The following is a 21,766-nucleotide window of genomic DNA, read 5'->3' on the forward strand; positions in this document are numbered from 1 at the left end:
ATCTCCTTGTTTCAGGCCATTTTCGACGTGAAAGCTCGTGGACAAAAATTTTTCTACCCGGACTTTACTTTGGGATTCATTTAAACATATCTTAATTAATCTAATTAACTTTCTCGGTATTACAAGTTCAGTAAGAACGCTGTATAATGTTTCGCTCCTAACCGAGTCGTACGCCTTTCTAAAATCAATAAATAGTTGATGCACCGGGGTATTGTATTCCCACTTTTTTTCGAGTATTTGGCGAATGGTAAATATTTGGTCGATAGCTGATCGATTTCGTCTAAATCCGCACTGATAGTCTCCAATAATTTCATCTGCGTATGGGGTCAGTCTTGCTAATAGAATATTTGAAAGGATTTTATAGAATGTTGACAGAAGAGAAATGCCTTGATAATTATTACAGTCAGTTTTGTCACCTTTCTTGTGAATTTCATATTTACAGTGATTAATTATTTTTGAAGTGTTTGTGAAAACATAGATTTTCATACGTATATAAAACAGTTTAAAAGTGACCATATTTACAGTAATTTAAATTTATTGAATTTTAAAATAACAATGTGATGCTAACTTACATAATAATACCAAATCTAAAAAGTACTTTTTGTTCAATGTTACCTAAAAATGGCATTACTGTTATAAATTGCCGAATAATATTATTTTAGTGGGTCCCGCTATTTTAATTTGGACGTGAAAGGGTTCCACGAATGAAAAAGTTTGAGAAACTCTGCTTTAGCTGCAGCATATAATCCATAATATGTTTCATGTTCTTTTAATAGATCTTCTGATTCAAAATGCTTAGTCAAATAGCCTTCACGTAAAAATATTTTGTCTATCTTCAGTTATTTCACTTCCAACAACCCTCCATAAATCCTTAATCCAACTATAATGACTGTTCTTTTCGTCTTTAAAATACAAAAGACGAATATGTTTTTTGTTTCTTTTCTTTTGTAATTCCATGTGGAAGAATTGAAAAGTCTTTATGCGAACTAAATTCTCTAATAGAGATATCTGTTCTATTTTCAAACTTAGCTATATCGGTAATTTGTATTGGAAAAAGAATGTCTTTAAAATATCTTTAAACTTTTCTTTTTTCTATTTCTTTTTGTTTCTTTAGAAACTCTTCGTCTATATTCGTCTATGTTTATTAACTGAATATAATGCAGAAAATATTGACCATAACAAGTACTTTTGATCATTATTTTCAATGTTGACCCATGCTCTTGTCTTTTTAATTTCGTTTGGAAGCTCTATGTAAGATCTATTCTTTGAAACAAACTTATTAATTCTTAATTCTAGAAAGCCATTAGAATGTAACATCAATCCAGATCCCTCCCTTGAAATTCTTCTATTTCTGTTTTCACTTTATTTTTGACTCTTGTGTAAAATTCATTTAAGTCTGTAAATTCAAGTATTATTTCGTTAGCTGTTTTAAAATTATAGTCTTGTATTTTTTTTTTTCTTTTAATTTACAAATAAATGACGTATTTCGTGTAATTCCTTAAAAGTTTGAAACTGTGTTTGATTTTATTTTTAAACATTCTTTCGCTTGCATTTAAGAATTTAGGAAGGTCTTTACATCCTCCTACGTTTTGAATTTGAAATATTTGTAATTTATTCTTAAGTGTTTTTCTTTCAGTTCAACTTTCGCTTCAGGCCTTTCTGGTTTCGGCTATTCAAATATTTCTTTTTAAAATGAAAATATGTTTTTAAGTTCTGGCTTAGTTTGTTTATCTTCATTTTCTTTAATAAGGACAATCAGTTCCTTTCTTAGTCGGAAATATTCTTATTATCTTTCTTTGCATATTTTTCTTAATTCTAGTACAGTACATTTACCCTAATTTTTTCATCTTCTTGTTTTTTACTTTCATCATTTGATTTGATTTCATTTCCATTACATTATTTTTAACAGTGCTATTAAATTCATTTCTTATATACAACAGCTAATATTCACACGACCCCCAAAAATCCTTATGTTTATTAACATGTTCTATTAAAAATTCGGCTTTCATGGATATACCCCACCAAATCAAATTATTTAATACAAAACTAATTCGTGTTTCGCATTATTCATAATATAGATCTACTACATCATATAATGTGTCTCTCATGTTATCATCACTTTAGTCTCTGTGTATATGACGTTGTATTTTTCTAGCTCATCACCCATATAATTTCGGTCTATTTCATCATCTATAGCGTTATCATTTTCTCTTATAACATTTCTACATATACGAAAAGAATTATTTTCTCTTAATCAATCAATTATGCATTCAACACAAAGTATATGAATACAGTTAGTTTCAAACATTTTCGATTTTGACTCCTTACATGTCGGACATTCATTTTTACCCTTTACCGATTCTAAACCGTTTGCTATTAATACTAATTTGATTCTAAAGCATTCACTTAAATCTTTATTTACTCTTAAAAAGCTAAGTATATCTATTTCGTCTTTAATTTTCATTATAGTTTTTAGAAAACTTTCTATTATAATATGGTATTAGTAAATTTAAATTTATACCTGTATGTTAATATTTAAGAATGGATTCTTTGCTCCTATCACGTAAATTAACATTTAGCCAAATAACACTATCCTGGTATTTCTCAGTTAGAGGTTCATCTAACAAACGTGTACTAGGCTCCTTATCTATAAAATCACAAAACTTATTTAAAATATTTGCTAGTTCAAGTCCTGTGAACCCATAGTATTTAGAAATCGAACTCCAATTTAAATTACATTCAAATGTAGTTAAACATGAGGTCTTAAATAAACATCTTCTACGAGAGATAGCATTCCTGCCTAATAAATCTTTAAAATCATTAAGAAAATGAATAGATATACGTTCAGTGTGTTGAAATGTATATTTTGACCGATCAATTTGTGATCTTTAATAGTCTTTATATTCTAATAGAAACGCATGTGTAAGATGAGAATATTTCTTCAAACAGTACTTCTTTTTTTTTCACATATTTTTTCCAATTTAATTAATTTGTATACTTGTTATATCATCATGAGCAACTGAATCTTTATTATTAGATATCACTTCCCAATCTGTGTACATTTTAAAAAATAACGAAGGAAATTGCCGCGGACGTTGATACGAAATAAGCCTCCAATTTAATTTTTCTGTAAAGTAATAAATAAAGTCGTTACAAGAGTTCTCTAATTTAGAAAACTGTTCTCACGTTTTAATGTCTGATTCATTAAGCACTTCAATAACATCTCTACAAATATGGTGTTCAGAATATTTTTCTACATATTTAGGATCTTATTTGGTAATCGTATTTACATTCGGTTTTGATTTGCCATCTTGATGTTGGTTATTTTGTTCATATTGTTTAATAAGATCAATTAGTTCTTAGCCAGGAATATCTTTATTATTTCTTTTTTAATATTTTTCTTAATCCTAATACAGTATATCTTCTCACGCTATTTAGAATAGAAAAGATTTAAAAAATAATTTTCAAATATGAAACTTATATAGGATAATCCAACAGTCATTAGCAATTATATTCTAAAATATACACTTACGAATCTACCGCATCATCACTCTCACTTACTGATTCTTTTCCTTTGCCACTATCCCAAGTTTATTCTGATGAAAAAGTTCTACATAATTTTCTTTCAAGTTCTTCCAATAACCTTTCCTGCTCATTTAGCATCATTTCTTTTCCTTTTAATGTTTGCATTTCAATTAATTTTGCTGTAATTTTAAGATCTTGATGAACAGGATTAAGTCGACCATCAGGATGATCCAACTCCTTCAGGATAATAAAATTGTCATTCTTAACAATTTGTTGTTGTAGCAGGGGCGTCGGTAGGATGTGCCGAGCGTCCGGCCTCTGCTACAGGTAACTCTTCGAAGAAGGGTTTCGAATAATTTTTCTATAAAATGACTGAAGAAACAATTGTCCTCTATTACTACTAGTTTATTGGAGTCTAACTGATTACAATTCTCCCAAATACTAAGAAGAAGGTAAGATAGGTAAAATTTTCAATACTTACAATTCTTAGAAAAATCCCAAAGCGGGCTGCGAACACATCTTGAACACTGACTATGTATGTGGCAATGGAGAAGACGATACTTGCTCAGTTCAGAAAGAATTAGAAATAGAAAGTGAAAAATACAACCTGAGTGATGCTGGCAGCTGGTTTTGATAATGATGACTGGCAGTGGAGGCGGCGGCGGCTCCAATCTGCAGAATAGTTAGCTGAGGTCTACTAGCACTAGAGACTGACCCAATAGAAAGGCGTAGTGCGTTTATATAGGGGGACAATATTGCCAAGATGTGACGTAGGCCGCTTTGAGTGCACATCTTTGACTTGATACAAGGTTTTTGTAATTGTCCTAGTTCCTTCTCTGCTTTGCAATTACTGAAGTTACCATGAACTTTGGAGCTGTCATGCGATTTGGGTTGGATGTTAACGTAGTTCCATTTGATGGATTTTTACATGGACCCTTTGCGATAACTTATAGTTACATTAAAGGGTAGTTTAAGTGGATAAGCAATCCAGCGCATGACAGACATGTGATTGGCAAGTGTATGAGTAATGCCAAAATGATGAAATGTATTAAAAGAAGACCAGAGGAGGATGAGGGCCCTTAAGGGGACCAAACAGGAAAAAAAAAAGGTAAGACTCAGGTGTCTACAACATTGTTTTATTCCTTTATTTGCAGTTTGCCACACTGATATATTTGTTACAAAATTGAGGTCTGGTCCAGCGCTTTTGAGTTCGCAAGAAACCCAACCGCCGAGCTTTGGGTTGCTTGCTACTGCAGGAAAAGCAGAATTGCAGGTGGTAATTAATTTTTTGAATCGTGTATACGTTTACTATAAATTTATGGTCTACCCACAAAAGCGTTCAGTTGTGGAACATTTTGGTTTCTACCAGTGAATTTAGTATTTATCACTCAGTTAAAAACACATGATTTTATTTGAAGATAGGGAAAAAATCTTTGTTTTACGTCCCACGCTTATGCCGGTTAGGCTAAAAGAGACGATGATGAGAGAAGAGTGAAATGGTGGAATGAAACGGGAGAACCCCGAGAAAACCCACGCACACGGTGACTGTCCACCACAAAGTCCACATGGCGTGAGCTGGGATCGAACCTGGGACCCCAAGCATCGTAGGTGAACGCTCTACCACTGAGCCACCACGCCCCCCTTGAAGATAGGAAAAAGTTGTTTGGTTCCACATTGATATCACTCGTTACTTCCCGAATGTGTTTCGTTTTTCAGCTCTATATACTAACATGTGTTTACTAAAGACGATTTCACAATAAATCACCTTTTCGCTCTTGGTACTCGTGAAGTTTCTCACCTGTTTTAATGTGTGTCCGGGCAAACGTGAACTTCGGCTGTCTTTTACCAAATCCTTTTCATATATGAGGTTCTTGATGTTATGCATTAAAATGTTTCCCCAAAGTTTAACTGTGACTAAATCCTTTTCTACACTCCAGCCACGTGTGAGATTTTTCGCCCGTATGTACTAACATATGCCTTAAAAAATATAATCATCTTTAAATCCCTTTCCACACTCTCCGATGTGTGAAGTCTTCATTTGTGTTTATCAACACATGTCTTACAAAAGAGGATCTTGCTGAAAATCCCCTGCCACATTATCGGCACGCACAAGCATTTTTACCTCTGTCCCAAAATATGTTTTACGCAAGTTGATCTTCCTCTAAATCCCTTTCCACACTCTTGGCATTTATGAGTGTTTTCTCCTGTATGCACTAACATGTGTTGCTAAAACCGAATTATGAATGAATCCTTTTCCACATACTTGACATACATGGCATTTTATTTTTGATTTTATTTTATTTAACTATCACCAGATATAGCTCAGAGGCCATTTTACAATGGATATCTAACAACAATGGAAAGGATTTTGAGAAGGTATCGGCCAGGACCTGTTTAGTAGGTACCGTCCCGGCATTTGCCTGGTAGGACTGAGGAAAACCCTGGAAAACCCGTCAGAATGGTCGGCAGCGGGAATCGAACCCACGACCTCCCTAATGCGAAACCACCGCTCTACCACTTCAGCATCTTTGCTTAGTATACTTCTCACCTGTATGTATCAAAATGTGTCTATCCAAACTTGACCTCTGTCTAAATGCCTTTCCACATTCATGGCATATATAAGGTTTTTCACCTGTATGTATTAACGTGTGTTTTGCCAAACTTGAACTTCGACTAAATTGAAAGCCACACTCTATGCACGTATAAGCTTTCTCACCTTTATGTATTAAAATGTGTCTTGCCAAATTTGAACTTTGACTAAATCCCTTTCCACACTCTTGGCATTTGTGAGGTTTTTGTCCTGTATGCATTAACATGTGTCTTGCTAAAACTGAATTATTAGTAAATCCCTTTTCACATTCTTTGCATATATGACTTTTTTCACCTGTATGTACCAAAATGTGTCTATGCAAATTTGACCTCTGTCTAAAGTCCTTACCACATTCATGGCATATATAAGGTTTTTCACTTGTATGTATTAGCATGTGTGTTGCCAAATTTGAACTTCGAATGAATCTCTTTCCACACTCTTGGCATTTGTGAGGTTTTTCTCCTTTATGCATTAACATGTGGTTTGCCAAAGTAGAATTATGGGTAAATCCTTTTCCACATTCTTCACATATATGATGCTTTTTACCATTATGTATTAACATGTGTGTTGCCAAATTTGAACTTCGACTAAATCTCTTTCCACACTCTTGGCATATGTGAGGTTTTTCTCCTGTATGCATTAACATGTGGTTTGCCAAAGTAGAATTATGGGTAAACCTTTTTCCACATTCTTGACATATATAATGCTTTTTACCTGTATGTATCAAAATGTGTGTTGACAAAGTTGACCTTTGTCTAAATTCCTTTCCACATTCGTTACATGTGTAAGGTTTTTCGCCTCTATGTATTAACATGTGGCTTGCCAAAACTGAACTTTGACTGAATCCAAATCCACACTCTTGGCATTTGTGAGGTTTTTCACCTGTATGTACTAACATGTGTCTTTTCAGGATTGAACTTCCACTAAATCGCTTACCGCAGTGTACGCACGTGTGAGCCTTCTTACCTGTATGCATTAACTCAAACTGTTTCCACATGTAAGATATCTCATATGAATGAGAATTTGTTTCCTCTTGTGTAATAAACGTATTCAGTATTTTCGGAAGAGTATCCTTATTCATACTGTAAAAAAAAAACAATAAATTACGAAATGCAATCTAGGTAATTAATATGAAATAACTAGGAAATGCAAACGTATGCATATAAAATACAGCAACAAAAACATTGAATGTATAATGTCAGGCGTTCGGAGATACTAATACATTATATTTCATGATAAACTGGTGTATATTATACTATTACATAAAATCTTGCGGAAATGAACTATTGCCGTGTTTCCATATCTCCAAACAAAAGGATATCATTAGCTTTACTATTTCAAATTGAACCAACATTTATATATGCAATATCAGGTTTAACTCAGGAACATAACAAGCTATGTATCTTTTCCATTGTCACGTTTCAATTAACGAGGTAAAAAAGGTGAAATTACAATTAAACAAAAGTGATTAAAACAAAGATATTTGGTTTGAACTGCACACTCAATTAAAGAAATGAATCATCATAAAGAAAAATATGAAGAAAGCAATCAATTTAACAAAACGCTTGCCAATTAATTTATAACTTGGATTAATTATTGGTCCAATTCAGTTTGGTGAAAACCATTGACTATATGTAAAAACATTCCAGAATAAGTTTATCTTAAAAATTGCAATGTAATTATGTTCTTACAACTTCCATTGCTGGCTTTTAAAAAACAAGTACATAAATTACTTATTAATAATTTGTCATTATTGTGCGGCATAAATATAGCGGTAAATTTAAATTTTCTATTTTGGACAATTTATATTCGGACCAGACTTTTTATACTGTGTGGATCATCTGGAATATATCCGGCCCAAAACTATTATTTAGTTAAAATAGAACTTATCAAAAGCATGAATCCCTGGCTGTATTTTCCTTTTAAATAGGAAAGATCTCTATGGCTTTTAAATTCTCCTCTTACTATCTTATGACACCTTACTCTCCTTTCTAGTGAACATCATTTGGGTTAAAAAGAATTTATGTTCTTGATACTTAGGCCGATCTTCATCCTCAAATGTTCCCTACAACTATTTAAGATAAAAAAAAAAAACTTCCATAATAAGATCAGAGGGAAATGATTTAAAAATACAAGTTCCGTCTCCCCGCTGAATTGCTAAACTAAGTCTCTGAATTAAAAATTGTTTGCTCCGCGGATCTTCTGTTTTCGCAACCAGCTGTGAACGAATTTGTTTCACTAGATTCTTTGCCTCTTTGCTGAAAACAACAAACGGAATGAAAATATGCTCCTCTTTTAAGCATGTATATTTTGAATGTTTTCGCTTGCACGCTATCTCTGGCGCACTTCCAGCTTCCTTAGATGTTGATACGATATGAGAAGCTGCAAAAGTGTCAACACAAGTGACATCCCATATTAGACATTGCCCTTTTTCCCAGGGGATTAACGTGATGCCATCTGGTCTTTTCCCGTCATCTCTTCTATACTAGGGCACTTCTATACTCTTCTAGGGCACTTCTATACTAGCGAAAGCACGCTTTAGGATATCATTTATTTCAACGTGTCGGGACACTATGCCTGCGCTTTTGGAACAGCTCAATGGATGCAAACACTTTTCACTGGCCTGCTCACGCCAAATGCATGTATATATATATATATATATATATATATATATATATATATATATATATATATATATATTACACATGTTCATGCCAAGGTAGAGCAATACAAAGACGAAAAGAATTGTTATTCATGAGTGTTCCAATATTCCTCGATGGAATTGATTGCAAGCATGCATCAGATTCTTTTTCTTGTAATGCCTTAAAGCGAGCTATATCAAATACATTATCCAAGACTAACTCTTGTTCAATAATTGATTTTAAGATTAGTTTGTCCCAGTTTTTTTGTACTTCCAATGTGGATGGTATGTCATTTCCAAATAAAAAGTTCCATACGTCAATTCCCTCTGTCAAGTGATGAATGACCGCATCATCAACAGGAATGCTAAGAATGATAGAGATGAGTGATCTCACCCCATAACAAGAGGAAACAAAAGCTGGAAGACTGAGGTCTGAGACTCTGCGGATCTTCAAACCTCCGACTTGAATTGGAAGACTAGCTTGTGTCCATTGTATTTGATTTATGGATATACGGTGTACATATCGGACATCAATTTTTCCTCTTTATCAATTTTAAACCGCTTGTTATTAATATTAACTTTTTCTCAAAATTCACTTAAAGCTGTATTTACTCCTAAGAAGCTAAATTATCTATTTGGTGTTTTAATTTTCAATATAAAGTCTTCAGGAAACTATTATAACAGCGTATTAGTGAATTTAATTCTATATCTTTACGATGATACTTAAAAAAAAAGTCTTCACTCTTACCATGTAAAGTAACATTTACCACAATAACATTATCCTGGTATTTCATAATCAGAGGTTCATTTAACAAACGTGTAATAGGCTCCCTATCTAATAAATCATTATACTCATTTAAAATGTTTTCTAGTTCAAGTCCTGAAAATCTATAGTATCTAGACACCGAACTCCTACGTCATATTTAAATTATCTTTAAATGTTCTTAGAAATGAGGTCTTAGATAAATAACTTATACGAAAGATCCTATTCCAGACTAATAAATCTTTAAACTCATTAAGACTATCAGTAAATACGTTTAGGTGTTCAAATGCATATTTTGACCAATCAATATATGAACTTTCAAAATATCTATATTCTAATAGAAACGCAGGTGTAAGATGAGAGTACTTCTTCAAACAATACTTTTTTTGTTCACATATTCTTTGAGCAGTAAATCTTTATTACTAGATATGGCTTTCCAATTTGTATATTTATTAAAACGTTTAACGAACGAAAGTGTAAGTGGACGTTGATATGAAATGCGTCGAAAATTTAGTTTTTTTCTCTAAAGTAATAAATAAAGTCTTCAGAACTATTCATTAATTTAGAGATGTGTTACCACGCTTCAATGTCTGATTCATTAACCACTTCCAGAACAATATTTCTACAAATAAGGTTTTCAAAATATTCCACCACATATTTAGGATCTAATTTACTAATCACATCTTTCATAATGTCACCTTTACTTTCGGTGTTCAATTTCTCATCCTGATGTTGGTTATTTTGCTCATGTTGTTAAATAAGGTCAATCAGTTCTGCTTTTCTTAGCCAATAATATATTTTTATTCCCATTTCCCTCCATATTTTTCTTAATTCTACTACAGTGTATACCTCTTAGTTACTATAGAAAAAAATTAAATAATACATTTCATTTTCAAATATAAAATTTTCATTTTTCAAATATAAAACTTTTATGAGATAACCCATCAAAGTCATTATTCATTACATTCTAAATAATATTAATTACTTCTACCTCATCATGACCCTCACTTTCACAATCAGTTACAGATTGATTTTCTCTGTCACTATCCCAATTTGATTCTGATGAATAAATTCTACTTAATTAGCTTTCTTGTTCTTTTAGTAAGACTTGTTGTTCTTTAACACCATTATATTTTCTTTTAACAATTTCTATTCATGCTGCTCTTTGCTTAAGATCTTGATGAATAAGGGGACGTCTATTATTTATTAAATCACAATCCTTTTCCATATTCATTATAAAGAAAATTTTTAAAAATAAAATTAATTACATTTACATACAGAAGAATTGTAATCAAAATTGCTAAATATTTTTATCTCTTAAACCAGGGCGCAAACTTTCAAACTCAGACGCACTCGCCAATCCAAAAACGATGGTCGCCTGTAACTCTCACGTACAAATTATGAGATGTCCCCACGGCTTTGTTTTGGCGTAATTACGAGACAATTAGGTTTAGTATAATCAATTTTGAGCTGGACAATTCATATACGTGTAAAAAAATATCTTACCTTAACGCTTTATGTAATGCTCTCTCTCTCTCTTTCTCTGCACTGAAGTACTATTTATCGATTGCAGTTTTCGAATTAAAGTCCTCAAGTGAAGGGCCATTGATGAAAATTTTCAGCAAATCCTCCAGTGATTGATAATCATTGTTTTATTATTATTATGAAAATTTAGGTGTTAAATGCTCAAGTGTTAAATTTGATAATCCTGATTTAGGGTAAAAGCAAAAGTAGCCGTCATTTTAAGTTGAAAAGTTGTTCTTTTGTCTTTCCTGTGAGCATCGTGAATCTTTCGGACCTGTACCATAGTTGGAAAGACACATTATTCCTTCCTATACAGATCTCGCGCCACGAGTAAACGCTATACAGAGGGGCGACGGGGTAATGAGAAACACGAATGTCAACTCTATTTTTAGAATCTGGGGGTGGACAATGGTATATGCTTGGAGTTTCCGCGTGGAAAAGATGTTGTATCAAGGGCTGCCAGCACGGTGAAGTTGATTTACAGTACATTAACCTAAAATTTACCCGAGGAAGTTACCAATCGGGAACCGCAATCATATTTTCAAATTATGAGCTACTGTTTTCTGCATAGAGTGTTCATTATTTATGTAATTCAGAAACTATGCATGACTGAAGCAAGTGAACATAGTAACCGAAACAAATTGTTGAAAAATAAGTAATTAGGTACACAAATTCTCGTGCCACTGACTTTCAACGACGGCAAGCTTGCAGAAAAGGATTTGAGAGGGACACGCGATTACAAATTTAGTAGTTGTTTGCTGTCGAACTAAGTTGTCAGTTCAACATTTTAGTGCTTGTGGTGTAAGGTGTGCAATTGTTATTCTATTTTGTGTTTCATTTGTTCGTGTTTTTGTTATTGCTGTTAATTGTTGATTAATTTTTATAGTTGATATGTATTATCGTGGTGATATTGTTGAGGTGTTTCCATGTGTTACGAATTATTGCAAGAACATGGGAAAGAAAGGCAAAACAAATAGTGAAGGGAGAGAAATTATTAGTAAAGTTATAGACTTTTGTGAACAAAAAGCTAAAAGCAAGCAAAGTATTGTCCCTATCACTCGTGACAACAAACGTGCAGCAATTGCGACAGGTACTTCGGTATCTACAATTTTTAAGATTCGGAAAGAATCAGAAGAAGAAATGCGCGGTCACCGCAGCGGAAAATATCTCCAGGGAAACATAGGAAAATAACCCCTAACAGAAATGTACATGTCGATGACATTGATTGATGTGTTATTAGAAAAACTGTTAATGACATGTACTTAATACAAAAGGTAGTATCCTCACGTAGCAAGCTGTTGCCTGTTTAAAATTCATTTTCCGTGGAAAGCCAGTTCGTTAAGAAAAGTTATTAAAGAAATGGGATTTAGGTGGAAAACTTCCGCCAAGAAACGAAAAATGCATATTGAAAGACCTGATATTGTAGCTTGGAGAAGTAAGTATTTACGGTCTGTAAAGAAGGCTCGTGAGGAGAAAAGGACGATAATATATGTAAATGAAACTGTTGTAGATAGTAATATTACATATTCGTGATGTTGGCAAAATGATGACGTAGCAGGAGTATATTCTAACAGCAGCAATAAAAATAGACTCTCCTTTAGCCTAGCCGGCATAACCGTGCGACATAAAACTCAAAGATTTCATTTTTTTCTCGAAGAGTAGCCAGTTTTCAACTTTATTTCCAGGCTATGTATCACTGAACATCTCGCCAAAATGTATTAAATGGTTCTTTGTTAAGTGCAATATTATTTGATACAGATATTTTCTTTTTCCAAATCTTAAAAATTGCTCATAATATGGCAACCCTGAATCTAGTTCTGAGTACAGCGTGTTCATCACACGGTGTCTTCTGTCCGAATGAAACGGCCTCCCCCACGCCTGTGAAATCGACAGCATGCACACATATGATACAACTACGTCAGAGTTCTCCGGGCACGAGGACAGTACATGATCATGTAGTTAGAATTCGAAGTCGATAGCCGCTGAAGGAAAGCAATATATTTTTAAATCCCTTGTATTGAACCAGTAGTCGTCACCTCAAAATCGAAATTTTCCATTGGTAGTCAGGGTTTTGTAGCAGTGTTCGTCGCTAACTTGACATACTTTATTCGAAAAATAACTGTTCATCAAATTGAGATTAAGAAGAGAATAAAAAGCAATATGCTTAATAACTGTATATCACTTTTAGCACTCGAGAAAGAAAATAAAATTGTTTTAAGATACTTTCTAAAGCAATTTCTGAAAGAAAAATGTTAATTCGATTCAAAAGTTAACAGTATATCACTTTAACCAGAAGAGTACTATACAAAATACTACGTTTTAAGAATTATACTTTACTGTAAGCATTCAAGAATGAAAAAAAATGTTTGTACATACTTTTTTAAAGCAATGTAAGAAATAAAATATGTTAACTGAATTGAAATTTTGACTATACATCACCTTAAGAATACACTAGAAAATAATGAGATTAATAATAATATATTACTTTAAGCACTTAAAAATGAAAATAAAAAAAAAAAAAGATTTTAAACTGCCTACATTGTATTTGCATGTTGATATTGCTCATTAACGTTATTTCCTTTTTGATAAATCACGATCAGGCCTAGAGATGCGCAAGAGACAAGATTTGAAGCAGTCTCCTCTCGAAAGTATGCCGTGAAAAGTATATCACGTCTCGAAAACTGTATCAGTTTTTATTGGAAGAGATGTCTGGCCTCGAATCTCGTAACGTAAATTCTGTGTTGTCTCGTCTATTTTACATACCTAATCAGGCCTGTTGACAAAAACTTCATTTCGGATGGGATTCGATAGTGCTTTTTGATATTCGGATTTAGATATTGATAATAGATATTGACAAAATATCAAAACTTGTTTGATGTATTGGAACTATGGAAATATAAACAATATCAAACTATCGAAATTACAGAAATGTCAAAAATATCGATCAAAACTTTCGATATCGACATTTTGATATTTTAAAATATCCATCGTTTGATTGAAATATCGCACAGCTCTATGCTCCAACCGTTGTCACCTCTAAAATTAACGAGATAATTGCTAACTAATCGACTGTAAGCAATATTTTTTTCTGGGGGACTAGACCCCACGAACCAACTCCTACCTATGTCCCTGCTCATAATTCAACACATCGGGGTGTAACCAGGGTGTTAAATCATGACAATATAAGTGGGAAAAGACTGACTGGAGAGACAAAAAACGAATTATACTTCTGCTCACTAAATCACCCATTAATAATATATGAAAAACCGTTAATTACATATGAATTACTGTAATTATTTTGCAAATTTCTGACATTATTTCACTTTATTCTCCCCTCCAGCAAGTTTCTAGTGGGAGGAAGTTTCTTCTAAAAATATTTAGTTGGGAGAATTGCCAGTGTCCACCCAGGATTTTGCACTCTGGTTGTAACTGGCAAATGCAAAATTCATAGTTTTAATAAAGCGGACGAAAGATGTGCTGAGTGTTTATTCCCATGACGACTATTGGTTTCTTTAATATACAAAGAATGATCCAGTAGTCGTTAGCTGTGGTGAACCCTAGTGCAAGTAAGTAAAATGCGATCCTGTGGTCGCCACACCCATTAACTCATAAATTGGTCGTAGATATAAAATCTGACACGACAAACACATAGTAACTAATCATATAAATAGTCAATTTCTTTAATCAAGTCCTCTTCTGATAATGGCGTCCAAAACTCATTGCCTTAATCTTTACGAGTATCTAATCCTTCATGCATTCACTAACAGCATAACCCTAATAGAATCTCTGAACTTCTAATATATTATCTCAAGATCTGAATATTTTTCATCTAGTTCATTAAGAGGTTTATATAGACTTCTGATATTGAATTGCACAATAAGGAAAAATATTATTTATTTTCTTATATATTAGCCAAGAATTATCTAAATTTACACCACATTCTTTATCTTTAGGTTTTTTAGCCAGGTCATCACTCATACACATTTCCCTAAAATTGTTTAATTATTTCACCGACCTCTCTACGTCGAAGTTGAATAAATGTTTTAGTTCTTTAACTTTCTACCTCCACCTTGTTTTGCTTCCATTTATGTCTTTTTTGTTCTTCTAATTCTTGTTTATTCTTTTTTCACTCGATCTACTGCTTTCGCAATACCTGGTGCTCCTCCTGCTAATGATCCTAAAGCTTTAACTGCTGCTAGAATAGCTGGTATCGTAAATATAGTCCGCCAATATATTTGAAGAATTTTTGATCTTTTCCAGTTTTGGAGAAACTAACTTCATGCCTTTACCTCCTCTAATCATCTTAGCTTTATCACTTAGTTGTTTCTTTGTTAATATATTATTAATCTTTAAAGTCAAAGGTTTATTTTGAGGAATTCTAAACGTGAAGAATATAATTCAACACATTCTTATTTATTTAAGAGAAAATGAAGTTGCTCCACCAAAAAAAACAAAAAAAAAAAAAAATTAGCTATTATTTTCATCTGCTACTTTAATTTCAAATTTATCAATCTTATCTCTTGTTATATGAAAAATAAAGAAGGATCATATACAATACTATGCTTAAATTTTGCATTTGTTTTAAATGTTGCTATAACTATTCTCTGTGAGTAGAATAACTATCTTCAACAAATATACTATCATCAACATTACAGTGAACATTTGTTGTCTCAAAAGAATAGAATTTTGTAATGTTTTCCAATATATGTTTCATTCTTTACTCTTACTGGTAAATTATTAAATCCTAAAGTCAATATCACCTGTTTCTATTTGCACTCTATTTTTCTATGATCTGTTAATCTTATGTTTATAGATTGAGACTTTAAATGTGTCAAGGCTATTTAATCTGTTTGTCCGTTTGTAATAAGCACACGTATATCTATACAGAGTGTTTCAAAAACACACGGCAAAAATTCAGGGGCAGATTCCTTATGGGTAGACAAGTAAAAACGTTCATATGAACATATGTCTGGAAATGCATCGTTACAGAGCTATAGCCACTGACACCACCTGACGGTGTGAATTATTCACCTTCTGTCCGGAACTGTTTCCCGACGTATTACCAGTGTGTCGTGTGTGAAAGAATATGCAACACAGGTTCGAACGAAATTAATTAAGCCGATTGCGCGTTGAATGGTACAAGAATCAGAAAAAGCACTCGCAAATAATGCAAAATAATTGGTACTTTTAATGTCCGTATTGGAAAGTGTAACACTAATACAAATGGCAGTGAGAAAAACGCACCCAAAAATGCAATTACACATGTTAATCAGGCATAAGAAAATACCATAACCAAAGCGTCGTGCAGGAGCTACAACCCAAGGAATGAAGGAGGGAAATGTTGAACGCAAGATGTCTCGCGAGTATGTGTGGAGGAGGACCATGGCTGACAACAAAAATCATTGCTGATGAACAGCATTTCTAATTAGATTAGGTACAAGTTGAAACATAGCATTTGCCGAAAAGTGCATGAAGCTTTGGACGCACTTTCAGGTCTAGGAGGCCATTGCAACATTAACATCTCGAAGGTATTTAAGACAGAAAATTTACTGTAATTGGAGCTGGGTACAATGTGAGCTGAAGTGACAGTAGTGACAGTGTACATTCAAAGTAAGCAAATTGTGCTGTGGAACAGACGACGTGGTGAGAATTGACTGCACTTAGTGGTGTGGAGCAGAAACGGGAAAAGTGACTACAACTTGTGCTTTGGAAGACGGGAATACGTGTTTGTGTACCAAGTGTATGTACGTATCAATAGACAGCGGTGTTTAGGACAGAAGTAAAACATGTACACGAATGCAGAATTAGCAGATATGCATTTCACATATGGATTGGCGGATGGAAATGCACTAGAAGCACGGCGTCTGTACCAGGAGAGATAACCTGGACGTCACTGTGACCGTCTGCCCGGCCACAAAACTGTTTTTGGACGACCAGTGTATTTCCTTTTAACTTTTATTCATGCAACGAAATTATTATTTTATTCATAGAAACGAACAGCTATATTTCCTTTTGGTGAGAACTTCAATTCTTTCTGTTTACGCAGGTGCTCTTCGGCCGTTCTTATCGCTTCTCACGGTGAAACAAAGAACTTGTTGTTTTTCAATGCAAAACTTATTATCTGGCCAGAGTGTTTCGTCGTAGCAAACTTACTTTTTTTCTTTCCTTAAAATAGTTTCCAACTTATAGTCTTCGTCACCATGACTGTTCTGCATATACTTTTTTTATAATAACATTGATTAAGATTGGGAATATTTTTGGATACGAAGTTGATATTGTGTGTGAATGCTATTGTGTTTGTCGTGTTCTCACGCACTCCTATTACGTCATCCATCCTGCCGTGAGAACAAGCGTTCATATCCTGCAGGAGTCGTAGGTGGAATGACTCATATACACAATTACCATCGTACGCTTCTTTCCACTGAACCGTTTTAGTTATAATAGCAGTGCATAAAAATCTATAACCATGGGAAGAATTTATTAGTTAAGACTGCCACACTTTTTTCAACTATTATTTCCAAGCTTCTTTCCCACGGGATCAAATCAAATGTTGCCAGTGTTCTTTATTATAACATCAACCCATTGGCATTGTGTATGAATGCAGAAAACCTTAACATTTCTTTATTATTTTACATAATGCATTGTCAACCCTAAGTAAGCGGACGGGTTGTTCCCGAGCGTGAGAGAAGCAGGGAGTTAGCAATAAGAGTTGGTAGTAAGTGGAGGGTTAGCAAAAAGTTCGTCGTAGAGAGAGACAGTGCAAGACAACGTATGAAGTGAGAGTATGAAGAACTTCGTGGTGCGATATTAATCTATAGGATTGTGAAGCAAAAGGACCTTCTGGATATGTAGCGTCCTTTAGGAGTCAAGATACTTCATTCAATTGTATTTCCCCATTCCCCTCGCCATTATCACGAAGTGAAAGTCATATCTCAGTGCGAAGAGTCAATTTCTAGTGCAAGCGATCTTTAAACAAGGGCTATGTTTCTAGTGTTCGTGAATAGTGTGCGCATATCTACATTTACCATGCTGTGTTAAGAATTTATTCTTCATTTCGTTTATCCGATTGCCTCAGTGCAATTCCTTCTGTTTGAGCATTTAGCTCTATAAAGTGAAAATTTTGTGTGTTGTTATATATATATTGTGGCAGAGCCTGTATTTTCATGTAGCAGAGCCCATATTTAATAATTAATTTTGTGTATATTTTGAAATATCAACTTTATTAAAGATTTTAATTTTTGTTTGGTGAAGGTGTAAAAACAAGGAAATAAGTTATGTTAACCTAAATAATCTCATTAATGCCATTCTCGCTAAATTTGTACGATTGTATTGTCAGCTTTTTAAAATCATCGAAGCACATTGTTCGCTGTCTGAGAATTCAGGAACTGAATTCTGAAAATGTGTAAGTGAGAGCAATCTACAGAATTCACTATGTTGCATTTGTATAATTATTGTGAACAAGAAAACACATTCACGGGTATGTAGAAATTGTCTAGAATCATGAGACCAGAGCATTCCAAGTATTGCAGTTGTTGTTTGCAACAAGGAAGCGACCTCGTTTTCCCGAAGAAAGAAGGGCACACGTGCCTGACGTCAGATGACACAGTCAAATTCCTTGGGACAAGAGTTCAACAAAAACGGAGGGACGAGAGGTCTCGGGACTCAGACTCAGAGTGAGTGAGAAAGTCAGACGCAGAAGGACGACTCGATAGAGGAAACTCAATAGTACGAATCAGGCTGAGAAGTTGGAGAGAAGTTGAGACTGAAGTCTCAAATCGTTTACGTTTAGCGAACTAACGTTGGTGTTAGTTATCGTGTACATCAGACGCAGAGCTGAACCAAATCATCGTCACCAGTGACTGCAGTAGGGTGTCTTAACCAGTGAGACACAATTCCAATAATGATATCAACTTGGCGATATCTCCCATCCAGAGGCCAGACCAGGAGAGGACCACCAAGGACCACCAGCTGAAGTTAAACCCGAGGTATGTGTAACCTCAATAACAGTGATCAACCGCTCAATGCTTGGTATGCGTTGCTCTTCTGGCAAACATTCTAGATACCCGAATCTGAACATCACATATTTACACTGCAACACAAGTTATGAGAAATATAACCATCAATCATTAAGTCGATATCTGAGTTGTCATTTCTTGGTAATTTCCTGTAAAGACATGGTTAAAACATTAACCTCTCGCTTAGTAATTGTAAACGTCCCCACTCATTGTAGATGGTGAGTGGAAGGTGATCTTCTCAGTTCAACATTTTCATCCCCGTTTTAAAGACACGAACTGAGGAGGTTGTCATGGTCGAGATGCTGTCGGTTTGATTCCAGTTAGTACAATTAGAACAGTTCTAGTTTTAGTAATCCACCAATGTCATGGTGGAGACTGCTGTGGGTTCGATTCTCAGTTGGGTACGGTATAATTATTAGAATAATCCACCAATGTCATGGTGGAGTATGCTTTGGGTTCGAGTCCAGCATAAGTTTACGTTCCTAGTTTAATATAGTATATAGAAGTCATGGTAGAAATACTTAAGTTCGAGTCCAGTTTGTGTTCCTAGTTGTAATATTAATTAGTTTTAATTTAAGCTCTCACTAAATATGTTAAAAGATTGATTGTTCGGTTATTGAGATAAGACATAAGTATAATTCCCACCCACCCACCCTCTTTGATAAGTAGATGCTCGAAAATATATATGTGGTATAAGAATAGGAATATTTAAATACAGTATTAGATAAATGAGTGACGACGTTATTCGCACAAGAGCACAGAAAGCAGTTAGAGGTGTACAAGTTGGTAGTTTATTTAATACTGGGAATTCAAGTAAAAAGAAACAAGTGAAGGTAGCTGAGCAAGACAGTAGAAAGCCTAATTTAAAAATAGGACCGGTTGAGAATTTTCCATCGAGTCCAGTAGCAAAATCGTTTTCGGAGGATTTTGAGTCAATTTTTCCTATAGAAAGTAGTGTACTAAGTGATAAACAAATTGTTAGTGAGAATAATACATCAAGCGAAAACAAAATGACTACAAACGTAGTGTTTTATTCAGACGTAAATAAGTTACCAAAATTCGATCTGAAAACAGATAACAATATCGTAGGGTTCTTTGACGAGTTCGATGATGCTTGTCAAATGGCAGGTGTAAATGAAGAGAAAAGGAAGGAACTCTTGCCTAGTGTATTTAAAGGGAATGGAAGGCAATGGATAAAAGTATTTTTAAAACGCAGGAATATAACCGATTTAGGATATAAGGAACGTCAGAAAAATATCATTGAGGAATTTACTAGAACTAATGTCACAATGGATATAAAGGAAAGGATTAGAGAAAGGTTGAATCTCGAAGATGAACCTATCATTAATTACGTATATGATATGTTGGTTTTGTGTGAACGCTTGGACGCGAATATGGATGATAAAAAGAAAATAGGAATTATCGTAGGAGGCCTTCAGCCATACTTCATGGAAAAAGTAGGCACAATATCGTACTCAACTATAGACAAATTTGTTGAGGACCTTCAGAAAATAGAAAAGAACAAATGTAAGGTCGATAAACGCGTGAAAAGAGAAAATGGCAAGGTCACGGTTAAAGATTTATTGAAGAAAATGCGTGAACAGGTAGAAGAGGAAGATAGTGATTTAGAAGTAGATAAATTACTATTAAAGAAGGAAATTAGAAATAGAGATGAAGTCAAAATAAAACAAGAACCACAAAGTATTACACAATTAGGCGAGTTAGAAAAGAAGATTGAACAATTACAATTAACCCTAGCCGCTAAATTTCAAGGACATGAGGATAGAGAAGAAAGACAAGATAGTTCGTCTAGAGATCAGAAGAATGGTAACAATATTAGAGGAAATAGGAATTTTAGAAGGGCGTAATTATTATCGAAACAATAACAACCGGAGTTGGTATAGAGATAATAATAATTTCAGACGTAATAGAGGAAATGCAAATTATGGTAACAGGAGAGGAAATAGAAATAATAATTGGCGAGATAATAGAGGGGTACGTAGACCGAATTTTTGGCAACAACGAGGAAACTGTTGTGGTAGTAGGAACAATTGTCAATCTTGGTGTAATAGTCAAGGACAGGCGAGTCAACAAGTTCAGTATGTACCGGTTGTGCCGAATCAAGTAAACGGAACGACGTATTATCATGCGCAACACCCGCAGAATTTAAACTAAGTAACACTGTAAATGACAGAGGCGCATTTACAGGAGATAAGAGGAAAATTAGAGAGATTGTAGCCTCTATAGTGCATGAAAATGACATGTTATATGTACCGGTTGAAGTAGATGGAAGAATTGTTATCAGCTGTTTTCTTAGGGAGTTCTTCAGGAGCCAGCACCAAGGGAAACGGTAGGTAGCATCACATTCCAGACAGAAAAACATTTGAATCCCTCCATCGCCGCCTGCGTGAGTATGGATGTTTTGCGCCCCATGCTGCTGGAAACAGTAGCAGACCAAGAGCTATGACCCCCGAGGTAGAAGAGCAGATAGTGGGTGCTTTTCAACACAATCCGGAGGACAGCACACGAGGAGTACGTATGAGACTGCATGTACCTCACGCACAGATATGTTCGAACCTGTGTTGCATATTCTTTCACACACGACACTGGTAATACGTCGGAAAACAGTTCCGGACAGAAGGTGACTATTTCACACCGTCAGGTGGTGTCAGTGGCTATAGCTCTGTAACGATGCATTTCCAGACTTA

General features: G+C 34.3%; 1 protein-coding gene across 3 annotated transcripts in view; it reads right to left on the bottom strand.

The window, feature by feature from the left end:
• Positions 1 to 3,370: 3,370 nt before the first annotated feature.
• The window catches only part of LOC145674550 (uncharacterized), a 48,616-nt gene continuing 30,220 nt past the window's right edge, over positions 3,371 to 21,766 (bottom strand). For all 3 annotated transcript variants that reach the window (XM_081744718.1, XM_081744719.1, XM_081744721.1), the window contains one exon: positions 3,371 to 7,197. In XM_081744718.1, the coding sequence (XP_081600844.1) occupies positions 6,045 to 7,197 (1,153 nt within the window). In that variant the 3' untranslated portion in view covers positions 3,371 to 6,044. The remainder of the gene's footprint in view (positions 7,198 to 21,766) is intronic.

Source organism: Thermobia domestica, chromosome 17 (assembly GCF_964235325.1).
Source record: "Thermobia domestica chromosome 17, izTheDome1.hap1.1, whole genome shotgun sequence".
NCBI classification, from domain to species: domain Eukaryota; kingdom Metazoa; phylum Arthropoda; class Insecta; order Zygentoma; family Lepismatidae; genus Thermobia; species Thermobia domestica.